Source organism: Anolis sagrei, chromosome 3, assembly GCF_037176765.1.
Source record: "Anolis sagrei isolate rAnoSag1 chromosome 3, rAnoSag1.mat, whole genome shotgun sequence".
NCBI lineage: Eukaryota > Metazoa > Chordata > Lepidosauria > Squamata > Dactyloidae > Anolis > Anolis sagrei.
In genome coordinates this window covers 209,492,163-209,506,170 of record NC_090023.1, presented here as the reverse complement: position 1 = coordinate 209,506,170, position 14,008 = coordinate 209,492,163, and the positions used below count along the sequence as shown (strand labels likewise).

The window sequence follows — 14,008 nt, the reverse complement described above, 5'->3', positions numbered from 1 at the left end:
CCCGCATGAGGAGCTGGAGTTGATAGAGGGAGCTCATCCGCCTCTCCCCAGATTCGAACCTGCAACCTGTCGGCCTTCAGTCCTGCCGGCACAGGGGTTTAACCCACTGCGCCACCGGGGGCTTCTCTAAGGCTAGTGAGACTGCTCTTTCCAAGCTTTGTCTGCATCTCCCTATGTTTTGTACTTTTATATAAGGATGCACTCATTTGTAAAGTTTGTGAGAAGCAGTTAGCATGGTTCATAGATCCAGGATTGGCAGGGGTGAGAGATAGGATCTTCTCGATGGTGGCCGCCCATCTATGGAACACACTCCCCAGTAAAATCAGGGCGACCCCCTCTCTCATCTCGTTTAGAAAAAAACTCAAATCATGGCTTTGGGGCCAAGCATTCGGATAGCTGACCTAGCAGTAATTGCAATGACTTATGAGAACTGACAATTGATAGACCTCAGACTGGAACTTTGGACTCTGATTTCGATTTGGGATTGATTGTGTTTTGACATTTTAATATTTTAGTAGATATTATAATTTTGTTGTTTTATCTAATGTGAATCTGTTTTGTACTGTTATTGTTTATTTGCTGTATGCATCTAATTGGCTGCCGGTTTGTAAGCCACCCTGAGCCCCCCCCCCCCCTGGGGGTGGGGTGAGAAGAATAGGGTATAAATGTTTGAAATAAATAAACAATAAATTGGAGTTCTAAAGGGTCTCTGGTGTCTATAAGATCACTCTGGGATCTATCTAGCTGGACCCTTATATTCTATACCAAGGAATCTAGCATCGGTTCAGAGGTGTGGGACTGTTGATTAACAAGCAGGTTACTCAGGACTAAATTCAGACCCATGTGTGTACCAACCCTGTCTACATCTGTAACCAAAATTAAATTGTGGCCTAATTCTTCCCAGTGTATGGTGTCTGGATCTCATCCTGAACACACAGAGACCTAAGGAACCATATCCCCCTTTTAGTATTTCTTCATGTTCATCTCACCAAAAGCATTCACACACTCTCTGTAAGCATTTGTGCTTGCTAGTTTGTGTTGATTTTGCCACTGTTTGGCAGTAATATGGATTTGTATTTTTAATCAAATATATGACACATACATTAATCTGGCACTTATTTCATATCTCTGAAGTAGATGGAAAATACCATCCATATTGGGGGAGTGGGAATGAAAACGTATTATAGAAGTCTTAAAAATAGAAAAATAAATTTATATATAGACTAGGCCTACTTCCAGATGCTTGTGTCCACATACTACTGTCCATCGGTCACTCCTTTCTGACACATATGCACATATTCGACCACACTCCAAACACAAACACATATGTAAATTTTTTCCCTCAACTGAAAACACCAAAACGCTAGATTTATTTTCTTTTTAAAAATTTTGAATAGAAATTCATATTAGCTTTTCCTTCTAAGATCTGCATATTATCCTTTATTTCATTCTTTTCCATCATGTCAGCAGTTTGATTGATTTGACCTGTTTGAGGATCAAAAAGCAACAATAGCAACAAAAAAAACCCATGAAAAACATCAGCATTAAGAAAATAAAGAACATTATTTTGTCTCTCTTAGTTTTCTGTAGCATCAGTCTGATGAAACACATTCATTCCCATAAAAAGGACTGAGAGAAAGAAATCAAGACCAGGAATTTTAATGAAGGGAGATACCGTATACCTAATCTTATACAAAATGCAGAAGTCATTGTCCTATCTCTGTGAGTTGTTGCCATTGCTATGAATTGTTCAAATCACTCCTGTAATGGAGCTTTGTATTGCAAAAATTAAGTCTTCATGAACAGAACCTCTCAGATTAAGTGGTCTATTTATTTATGGTGTGGAAAACTCCTGGTGCATTCACGACTACTATGTCAGCACCCAGAGGGGATGAATGATTTTACTATATCTCTCCAGTGACCATTCGGTGTGTCTAGCAGATAGTTGGATGTTTTACAGTTTCACAGCAGCTGCTGAACTATTCTAGGCTATGCTTACTAACATATGGTCTTTTATCTTGTTGAATTAAACTTTAGAAAATTATTTTCTCTCCTCAGATTGTAAAGAATGCAAAGCTAATTAAAACATCCTTATTAGGTCATGTTCACTCACACACTTTTGGTTTTGTAGCCTGAAGGACATTTAGAATGGTTAGTGGAATCTGTATGAGGCGTAAAACAATAGCTGAAATTGTTCTGACACCCACATAACAACATGCAAAATATAATATTCCAGATGCCAACTACACAATCTGTCTTTCACAGTATATATAATTAGGCGTGAGTGTGGCTAATTCTTTAGTAGGAATGATAACATGCTCAGGAGTTCCAGTCACATCTCATATGCTGAAGCACTAGAGTTAGGTACGTAATGATTAGGGCCATACTCCACATCTAGAGAGGGCTGCTTGTAGTTTCCGTGAATTGAAGTAAGTAGATAATGTATTATAGGAGGAAGTTTTTCTATGACTCACCTTTTGTAAACCTAAGGAAATCAAACTTTAAAAACCAGTTTCAATGACAGGCACAAGAAAGTTCTCATAATTTCTCTAAAAGATTTTTTTTTCAAATCTAGTTCTACAAACTACAGGCAAGACTGAAATTTATCCTTTAATTAGAAATTTCTTTTAGAGCTCAAATTATGCTCACTTTTTCTATTTTACTTCCTTGTTCTTTTTTTTTTTTGCCTGATATTTTTTATCTAAAAAACAACTTCAGAGCATAATTTTTTTAAACTTTATTACATGATTATTGTCCCTACTGGTCACCTAGCCAGATAACAAAGTAACTCTTAACTGTATTTTCGAAACTACAGTATATATGACCATTTGGCTCAAGATCCTTAAATAATAATATACATTTCATATTGTAAATGTTCAAGATAATTTTGGAACTAGTTAGCAACCATTTGAAGTATGCTGATTATGTGTTGCAAAAGACAGTACAGCCAACTAATAGTGTATATTTGACAAAAAATATTGGAAATATGAAAAGCAGCCTCTGGACTGAGTCCAAACAACAAATAATACAGGAAGTGGCCATAGAGATAAACCATAGAGATTAAAACGATGCGGCTTGAAATACAGAAAACAGGGAAACAACTTAAAGGGATATAAGCAACAGCATACTACAAGTGGCCAAAATAGGAACTACAACAAATCTTTGAAAATTAGTCATTTTTTAAAAGACAGTTTGATTACAGAAATTATTGCAATGGCAATAAGACCAAGATTCAAGGATTGGAAAGAAGCTTTTGAGAAAGGATCTCTTCCACAAGAAGAAGATCCAATGACTCAATTAAGAACCATTACAGATGGAATGACAAATTTGGAGGCCAGGATTGACAAGAGAAGATTATTTAGATAAAGGGCAGCAAGAGATGAAGAAAGATACAATGGTAGATACAATTAGTGGTATTAGTAGCAGATGGTAGATACAATTAGTGGTATTTTGAAGTAGCATGAACAGCAAAAACAGAAAATAAAGATAACTGAAGAGGTACAAAAGAAGATGCAAATGGATTTCCAAAGAGATTCATTCGAACTGCAAAGATTAGAGTACATGCAAAGAGAATACCTTTTAAGGTTGAGAGGAATACTGGAATCTGTACAGGAACTTGATACCACAGTAACAGAAGTTGTGGCTAGAATCCTTAGTAGACCAGAGCAAGTGGTTGAGACTCAAATTGACAGGATCTTTAGGATCCAATACACAATAAGGAATAAACTTCCAAGAGATGTGATTGGATTGTTTACAAGAAAGGAAGTATGAGACCAACTTTTGCAAGCCCACACCTTGATCTGATTGAAATAGGAAATACCAGGATTGCAGTATTAAGAAAACTTCCATTTCAGACAATAAAGAAAAGGAGAAAGTACTTTTTCCTGACATATAAACTTAAAGGCTACAGATTCAGATGGGAAAAAACAGAAGGACTGATAGTATCTTATTAGGGACAACGGTTTGCATCAATCATGAAGGCCCAGGATTGCTATGAGAAATTTAAAAAAGACCTAGATTCAGAGAGAGAGGCAAGGTCAGGAGACCAAGGAAAAAGAGAATATCCAAGAAGGCCAGAAGAGGTGGCAACCTCAATAGAAACTGGATAAAGAAGACGTTCAACTACAGCAACCGGCAACTCCACATTCTGTTTCAAAAATGAGGTTCCTAAAAATACTTTCTTTAAATATAAATGGATTAAATTAGCCAAACAAGAGGAGAAGCACTTTTCATTTATTTGCAGTTACTGGAAACAAAAAGAAATCCCCACTCAAGATTTATAGAATACAAAAATGATGGATCTGGCAGAAATGAACAAATCAGGTTTATACAATTGCCATATCATCCCAGATTTGAAGATGGACAAATTGACTAGGCTTATTCAATTACCAGATACTTTCAAATTTGAAGAAGAATGGCAGCCTTTTATTGACTATTTAAAAGAAGAAAAGAAAATGAAAATATTGGGTTTACTATTGAACCAAGGGAAAATTAGTAGTACAGCGATGTAGGAATAACAAGAAAAGGAGAAATAGAGAAGTCAGTGACAAAAATAATAGGATCCTCAATCGTATCCAAGGGATCCTGGAAAGTTGATCTACCAACAATAAGTTTTAAGGCAAAAAAATTAGATTTTTTGTTATGAATTGAGCAGAAGAGATAGAGTAGGAAGCCTTAGTTAGGGCTTTCATATATTTGCAATAAAATTATATGGGAAAAAAGAAAAAGAAATATGAGAAGCACCTGCAGACATTCCTCTGTATCTAATTGGTTTCATTTAAACAATAGGACATAGTGCTCATAAAAGTGTTGCTTGAAATCACCATAAAGTACATCCATTCAATTTAGAATTATCTAATTTTATTTCAATTATAAAGCATGATTTTTGTCTGTTTTATTATTTTTTCAGCTGGTGTCAGATTTTACTTCTAAAACATGTCAAATTGGCTTCATGAATTATATGACATCAGCGTCTAAAATTTATTTTAAGAATGGAAGCATGACGTTCTGTAAATTATATAAAATGTGGAAGTAAAGATGTAGTGAATTTATCGAAAGCTATATTTTATGAATACAAATCCCAATTAAATTTAAAATTAGGTAATTGCAGCGGTTGTGTTCCCCATTTTAGTTGTCTTCTGATCTTCATTAATCTGTTATTGTTCCAATCCAATTATGGATATCAGGATCCAGTACAATCCCTGCAATAGATCCCCTTGTCAGTTAATCTTACTGTAAACAAGTGGCACTAATTTAAATGGGACCAATCTGTGTGCATAGATACCCAGGTAATGTTGTTAGGATGACGTGAGTAAGTGTACCGGGAGGCTGGAAAGAGCCAACACATACTCACACATTGGGACCATCAGCACACACATACATGTACTCCAAATTGGTATCATGAATGTGTTAAGATGCCTCCATCAATTTTAAGCTTCTAGTGGGCAGCCAAAAGAGTGTGGTATTCTCTGTTTTAACTGTTTTAAAATTACATTTCATTATTCTTTTTAGACTTGTTTCAAATATTTTGGAGAACATTTGAATAAGTTTTTAAAATATTTTATCTTTGTGTTGTTTAATTGTTTTTATTACGTCACCTGTGGGCTAGGCAACAATATAGAAATATCTTAAATAAACAAATTGTTCTTTCTAAGCAAATGACATTCCAACCACCCCCTGGTTATAGCAGATGCATTTTCCTCAGCTTTTTTTCTACTGATAGTTACTCTGTTAGAGAATGGTATTAGAAGCATAGCCACTCTCTTGCATCTGGTGAGAATTGTATTGTATTGAAAGAGAGGAGTCATCCTCTCACGTCCATGTGATCAGTAACATATGTAATGTCCATTACAGTAGTTTAATGTGTAATGACTGTAAAAATTGCCAAAATGCATTGCTTGGGGTTATTGTCTCTTGAATTGCAATTCAGCAGTTCTTATAAAAGTCTTTCAAATCCCAGAAGCGCATTTTGTATGTGTAAATGCCTATTTATTACAAAAAAGGTATAATTATGCAGGTCAATATGACTTATTTTATATCTGACAAACTGCTTTTTCCTTACTTTCTTTTATATCAGGAGAGTGCTGTTCTTTAATTGTTTTGTAAAAAGCTCAAAGCAAAGCTCAGTGGATTAATGAAGTCCTTTCAGTGACCTTTAGATAGGTTTTTGGCTTGCATCCCAAATGAACATAAGCTCCTTTTTTAATCTTTGAAATACTGATCTGCTTTCAGCATCATAACTGAAATGAATATAGTTCCAAACACATTACAGGATGGGCTGGGTTAACTGTGTGTCATAAATCACTTTCCTTCCTTCCAAGGGTTTAGCAAGGATAGGTACTAGGGTAGCATCATACCACTTAGTCATGATTTGATGGCCAAGATCTGCTGTTAAATATTAATTAAAACTTAAACTATCATCTGTTGTTTTTCAGCGCTGCCAAACTTCTGGACAAGAATATATTTACTGTCAGCACCCCAAATCCACTGCTTCCTTCTCCAGCAAATCTTCAGCTTGCTCAATTGCAAGCCCAGCTTACTCTACACAGGCTAAAATTGGCTCAGACAGCAGTCACTAACAACACAGCAGCTGCAACGGTCCTGAATCAAGTTCTTTCCAAAGTGGCCATGTCTCAGCCACTATTCAACCAATTAAGACACCCTTCCATGTTTAACACCTCCCAGGGGCATGCTGGAGGGCCTGGAGTTACCAGCACTCGATTTCCACCTGGCGGATTACATTTCCCAACACAGAACCCCACTTTGGCAGCACCAGCTGTAACCTTGGGACCTGTAGGTAACCTTCAAAATCAGAACCCAAATACTGTGGTCATAAATCCATTTGGGGGTGTAATATCTCAGACAGCTGGACAACAGGCTGTAGTTATGGGTCTGAATAAAACTGGCATCTCCTCTGCTACAGGTGGATTTTATGACTATGGTAAACAAGTATTTCCTTCTGATGCTGAACAGTGTGGCCAACACAGCTTTGCAACCAGTGGGCCCCATTCAGTCTCAACATCCTCTGGAGGTGGAACATATGATGGTCATTTTGGTAAACATGACAACCCGCTAGGATTTCAGAAAGATTTTTATGCTTCTAAAGGACAACATACAACTGGTATACAATCTTTGACGTTTTCTGGTGACCCGCATAATTCTCATCAGATCATAACTCAAAAGAGTGAAGCAGGACCTGTAATTCATGAAACAGAAACAAATAATCAGTGGGGAAATCCTTCTACTTTCTCTAGCCAAAATAAACCTGACATCATGCCCAGTGCCAGCATGTGGCCATCAACAAGTGTCCCATATGAAATGCGCAATGATCTCTACAATCCTGAAGAACCAACGTCCGATACAAAATTTAATACTGGTACACCACTTGTTTTCAGTAGAGCCACAAACAATAAGCAGAATTTCAATAACTCACGAATGAGACAGCAGCAGGAACCACTTACACCTGATTTGTCAGTGAGACCTCTTCAGTCTCATGAGCTAAATGATTTTCACTGTTTAGCTCCTCTTTGCTTTCCACACATCTGTACTTTATGTGATAAGAAAGTCTTTGATATAAAGGTAAGTGTGAAATGCATTGCAGGCTACTTCTGGCATTTGGAATTATGGTTCATTAAATATAGTATATTTCTGGTAGATGCAATGATAAATACAATAATCTAAATCTAAAAGACTTTGAGATTACAACAGCAGTATTTTGCACCCCATATTAGCAAATAACAATGATGTGAGTGTGGACAAGTTCTCTCTTTATTATAGTCCATGACCAGCACAAAGGTTGAACTGTTACCATCTACATTGCTTTCATTTAATAATATGGGTGGTTTTTACTGATAAAGCTGCTTTGAGTTTCTTTTAAAGAGAGAAAGTAGGGTATAAACATGATGATGGTGGTGGTGGTGGTGATGCTATATATAGCATGGTGTCCCTCCGTCATCTTAGAGTTCCACTCATGCAGAATCCAGATTCTTGTATATAATAGGAGTAATAATTGCAATTATTGATCTCTGGAACCACTACTCTGTTCCCAGCTGCAACACATTTGATGACTGCTTCAAATTTATATGTGAAGGAATAAAATAAGTTGACCTCAGATTTCTCTGGAAAAGTAGAGCACTGCAAAATAGTTGGAAAGTTTCTGGACATTTATGGATTTTTGAGGACCTTGGATAGGAGTATTAGCAGATTGACCTTCATAACTCAAGAATTTAGGTAGGGGAAGATTACATAATTTGTGAAACACTAAATTTTAGATATCCATTGTTCTAGTTATCAGATGTTTCTGAATGTAAAGTCCTTTATTTCTTCATAGATTAATGTGGAGTCTTAAAAAGTAAAGAGATGCTACTATGTGTGTCAGAATCAATGGCTACACTGTTAATTTGCCTGTGTTGTTTCCACTATTTTATATTCTTTCTAACATTTTTACCTAGGACTGGGATCAGCACATTAAAGGAAGTCTTCACATTCAAAAATGCATGGCTTTGTCAGAAAAGTAAGTTATTAACTTTTGAGACATATTTTTGAATATAATTGAACCAATGTTATTTTTTAAGTTGCTATTTATGTATAAAACATCTGTAATAATTACTTTAAAGTGACCAAACTTTTAAAGCTGAGGACCAGTTCACGGTCCTCAGCCTGATTTTTTTTTTTTTGGGGGGGGGGGGGCAGATTATAGTTTGAAAAAAAAAGAAAGCATTGCACACTGCACATGTCTTATTTGTAGGGCAAAAAATATATGAAAGAATAACACAGTATATAAAACAAATGGGAAATGTGGTCATTTCAGACAGTGGTATATGCTGCCTCGGAGCATATTGGAGTCTCCTTCTGTGGTGGTTTATCAGCAGAGGTGGCATGGTCGTCTGGCAGGAGGGCTTTAATTGTGGCAGGGGGCTCCCTTTCCAAGGGAGGAGCTGCAGCAAAAGCAAGCCTTTTTGGAAAATTCAGGACGAAGGCGGGGCGGATAAAGGAAGGGAGGGGGGCCTGGAGAGAAACAGCTGTTGGAAATCTGAACAGGGCTGCAATTGGCCCCTGGGCTGGACTTTGGACATTCCTGTGTAAGGTATATGGTAGTAACAAGGTATGTACATACTTAGCAAAACTGACTTGAGTTGGTTATAACATCTCTTGCTATTAACTACAATTCATTTTCTTTCTTGGTGCTTAAGATATGGAGTTTTTCAGGAAGCTTCATGCAAACCAGTAGTGAAAAATAGGATGCATCACTTTACAAAGCCTCTGAGAAAGAAATTCCTTTTTACATCCCCCGGCCCCCATTTTTTCCTTACCTACACTATAGCTAGAAAGCTTATTAGCAACCAGCATTAGGGCAATAGTGAATGAAGAGAGAAGCACACCCTTTCATTGTCATGTCTGCAATGGGATCCTGCTGTAGCTGTGTGCACCTCCCTATCTCAGTGAAGCTAAACAGCAGTTACCTCCGGAATCCTGTTCATGAACAGGAGGGGAAAACAGATTGTTTTTTCATGTCAGGAGCGACTGGTGTTAGAGAATTGTGTCCAGGGGATGGCAAGATATTTTACCATCCTGTGGGAGGCTTCTTTCATGTCCCCACATGAGAAGCTAGAACTGACAGACGGGATCTCATCCCGCTCCATGGATTTGAACCGTCAACGTTTCGGTCAGCAGTCCTGCCGGCACAAGGGTTTAAACTATTGCACCACTGAGTTGAATCCTGACATACCAGCTAGCTCCAACATATTAAAGAAGAATAGATTCATAAGTCTGAACACCATAAGAAAACAAAGAGGGTGGAGGCTGGTGGAAGAAAAGGTCACCAATGCATTTTGGAAACAGTATTTGGTCTCTAGTAGGTTCAGAATGTTTTTTTGTAAGTTATGCAAAGCTGACCTGACATGATTTTATCATTTCATGTGTGTATATTATTAGTTTTACATAAAATGTGAAACTGATCTCCTCTTTTATAGTGTAAAAACCTATCCTTTCCATGTTATTTTTCTCTCTTCAACCACATTTTTTTGTTATAGAAGTAATACTCTGGAAGAGTATTGTTAATTAGAATCTTTGGTAGCTTGCAACCCAATCCTAACATGGTACTGATGTAAATGAATGTCATGATTTGTAATATTCATTGCTGAGTTTTCTGGGCTTAAACTTCTAAAATATGCTGTAGTAACTCTTAAGAATTTCTGATAATATTTAAACTGTGAGTAATGCATTTTTCATTTCTCACTTTTTTCATTTTCAGTACTGATGTTAGGTGCATGTTAAATTCTGCAGAAGGAATTATGCATTCCTCTTCTCCAAATAATACATCTGTGTTTCATCTTTCTGGTACTGAAGGTAATGTAAAAGTTACATTAAATATACATTTTTAGTTTGCATATCATTATAGCAAGCAGACATCTTTCATTGCACATTTACAAGTACAGGACCTAATGGCTATACATTAATACATGTAGGCCGAAAATTGAAGATCTTACTAAAATCAGAAGCATTTTGGAACAATATCTTTAGAATATTTTTCTATCTGTTAGTTTTGTATATGTGTGTTTATTTTTGTGTTTACAATCTGTATATTAATATCTGTATATTAATAGGTACTTAGTTGTAGTGCTTGTAGTTGTAGGAAGCTACATGTAGACGTGTAGTTTTGAACCATGACCATATAAAAGTGTGTTTGTATGTTCTATTATTTTTGTGCAAACTACGTGTGTGTGTGTGTGTGTGTGTGTGTGTGTGTGTGTGATAAAGTTAAAGATTTTCACCTGACATTAAGTGCAGTCGTGTCTGACTCTGGGGGTTGGTGCTCATCTCCATTTCTAAGCCGGAGAGCCAGCATTATCTGCAGACATCTCCAAGGTCATGTGGCTAGCATGACTGCATGGGGTGCTGTTACCTTCCTGCTGGAGCAGTACCTATTGATCTATTCACATTTGCATGTTTTCAAACTGCTAGGTTGGCAGAAGCTGGGGCTAACAGCAGGAGCTCACCCCACTCCCCAGATTCAAGTGGTGATCTTTCGATCAGCAAGTTCAGCAGCTCAGTGGTTTAACCCACTGTGCCACCGGGGGCTCCATATGTATATATATGTATGCAAAATTATTTAAATAAAAAAAAGATTATTTATGAGAGCACAGAACAAAGATACAGTTTTACAAATTTATAATTGTGTTCAAACCCCATTCCTAGGAAATCTTTTAGTAATAAGCTAGACCACCTCTCTGGTAGCTCCTTTGATAATGAATTAGATCATTTTGATTAGATCAATTTGATCCCAGGAGTGATCAGGCAAGCCCCCACATTGTTCTCCTTACAGGGATTTGAAAACCTTGATGTCTCAGTTTGCATTTGGGAATGCCCATTCCCTAGGTTTCCTAATAATATTTTGTTATTTGCACTTCATACAATACCCAGCCCTGCTTGCACTATCCCATGCCCGGCTCTTTTATAGCCTGGTTACGCTCATTGTACTACTGGAAATTGGTTTTGTTGAGTGTTTTTTGATTGAGTGTTAACGTTGCTGTTAAAACTCAGTCTTAAGTTTTATTGAATTGTGCTTTTTTTATTGTTATATTTAACTATGTCTTTATTTTAATTGTGTTTTTGCTTTGATGAATTGTTTTGTATTTGTGTTTGTGGGCATTTTGTCCCATATGTAAGCTGCCCTGAGTCCCTTCAGGGAGATTGGTGGTGGCGTATAAGAATAAAGTTGTTGTTGTTGTCGTCGTTTGCTCAGAAAGTCTTTTGCTCAGAAGGTTTCCTAGTAGTGCAATCACAATAGAACTCTCAGTAAACTATGCAAAGGGATTTTGTAGCACCATTGAGACTAACTGAAAGAAGGTGGTAGAAAAAGCTTTTGAAGCCCGAGGTGAGTCTTCAATGGCCAGTAAGGAGCAGAAGTTCTCCGCACTGGCCCCACAGGTTGCTGCATACATCCTCCTGAATTTGCAGTGCTGGCAGGTGTAAGTCTACATGGTTCTGCTGGATTGAGACTGCACCAGACCTGCTGGACTATCACCATGTTGTCCATGTCACCATCATTACTCCCAGTCTACACAGAGCTCTGTGTGAGCTATTGACCATTGTAGGTACCCTGTGCTGACAGCAGCAGAGTAGATCATACAGTGAGGAAGAAAAAGGGAGACAATTACCTGTTGCTAGTTTCAGGATTGTGTAAATGACAAAAAGGACAACCCTAGGACTTTCTGCTGTGTGATAATGCAGTAAATTCCTAGCAATACAGACCAGGCATATTTCGTGTTGTTGTTTTTTTCCAAATTTTGCCAGGCTTGATGTGATCTGTTATAGGTTTTTCTGGAAAACAATGACTTCTGGACCACTTGAAGTCATCCAGTGGTTTCCATGGAAAGAACCATGGAAACCATTTGTGTCCTAATGGTGATGTGAAGAGTTGTGTTGATTCCTATTGTCCCTAGTTGTTCCAATTCTTGTAGTATATGTGTCTGTTTGAGCAACAAATCACTGCTTTCACTCTCTTTTTAGAGAGATAAAACAGGATCGAAATAATAATAATAATAATAATAATAATAATAGTTATTGTTATTAATAAACAACTGTTTGTGATCAGGCAAGCAACTGCTGTTTCGTTTGCTCTGCTCCTTGCTTGTCCATCCTGTTCTTGTTATCTTTTCAGCCTGTTTCAACCAAACTTTGATCAGCATTACCGGGGCAAAAGATTTAAATCATTACATATATATTGATTGGACTTGAGCTAGTAACCAAGGGAGTGCTCATGAGAACATGAAGAATACATTTAAGTTGTGAGCCTGTACATTGTAAGATAGGATATACATTTTTACATTTTAAAAATAAACACAGAGAAGTGCAATTAAAATGTCAGCCAATATGGAGAAGCTGTGAAACCTCAGTTGTACTCACTATAATTCAGCAGAACAGTCCAGCATGCCACAAAGGTGAAAGACATGCAGCAAATAGCAATTAAAATTACCAGGAGATGAAGTAAGTTAATAAATGGGAAATATGAAAAAAGATGATAAAATGACAAAATTACAGTTATTAAATTGTAAGATTTTCTTTTTCTTTCAGTAATACTATGGTGTGGCATCATTCAGTGAAGCTAAATGTTGAAACTTAAATGGTGTCAAACTGTTTTCTACAAGATGTGTGTCATTTACTGTGATGGTTGCTTTATTTCCACTCTATAGTTGGGTGGCTTTAGAAGGGGAGTATACAAAGCATGGAGCATAAAGCTAGTAGTCATGGTGGACATAAGTCTTAAAAGTATTAAACCCAGGACTCAACTCTATTCAAGCAGGACTCCCACTATAGTCATATCTTGTTTGTGGACTTCCCATAGGCACCTAGCTGGCCATAATCTGAAAAATGGTGCTGGACTAAGATATATCTTTTATCTGACCAAGCAGTATTCATATGTTTGTTGTGCTCAACTGAGGCAAGTAGTGATGTTTAATTGGTGGGATTTTTTTTCATTCCTCCAGAAAACTGGTGACAGCCATGTCTAATATTAGAAAAGGGATGATTTGTTGGATAAACATGGTACCCACTAAATTTTCTTTCTTGTTTTTTTTTTTTTTTTTGGTAGTCTGAACAGAAGAAAGAAAAGTGTTGCTTATTTTTTATACATTTGCAGTTTACACATATCTACTTTTTAACTGAATGTGTGTCATTTCTTTTAGATTACCCTTTAAATGCTGCGTCAGCATATAATTCCGCATTTGGTCAGACATGCTCCGCATTATCTTCCATGGCACCTGGAGAAAATGTGAGCATACAATATACTGTTCTCTTGAAGCATTCTAGCATTCACTTCTTAGTAAATATCAATGTTTGCTTTGATAATACTATGCGATAACTTACAATATTTCTGATGAAAATTATGCACTACATTTAGCTTGTTTTTATTTCTATTTTAATGAAATGTAGAAAAGAGTCAAGAGGCATCATTTTTGTTTTGTCAGTTATGTCTTCTCTTCAGCAACCTTTTAACGCACACTCCTAA

The 14,008-nt window shown here is 36.9% G+C and overlaps 1 protein-coding gene across 2 annotated transcripts in view; it reads left to right on the top strand.

Annotated features, from left to right (window-relative positions):
• RBM20 (RNA binding motif protein 20) overlaps positions 1-14,008 on the top strand; it is a 123,501-nt gene that overhangs the window by 83,482 nt on the left and 26,011 nt on the right. For both annotated transcript variants that reach the window (XM_060768391.2, XM_067465845.1), the window contains exons 2-5: positions 6,435-7,578; positions 8,451-8,512; positions 10,253-10,347; positions 13,686-13,771. In XM_060768391.2, the coding sequence (XP_060624374.2) occupies positions 6,435-7,578; positions 8,451-8,512; positions 10,253-10,347; positions 13,686-13,771 (1,387 nt within the window). The remainder of the gene's footprint in view (positions 1-6,434; positions 7,579-8,450; positions 8,513-10,252; positions 10,348-13,685; positions 13,772-14,008) is intronic.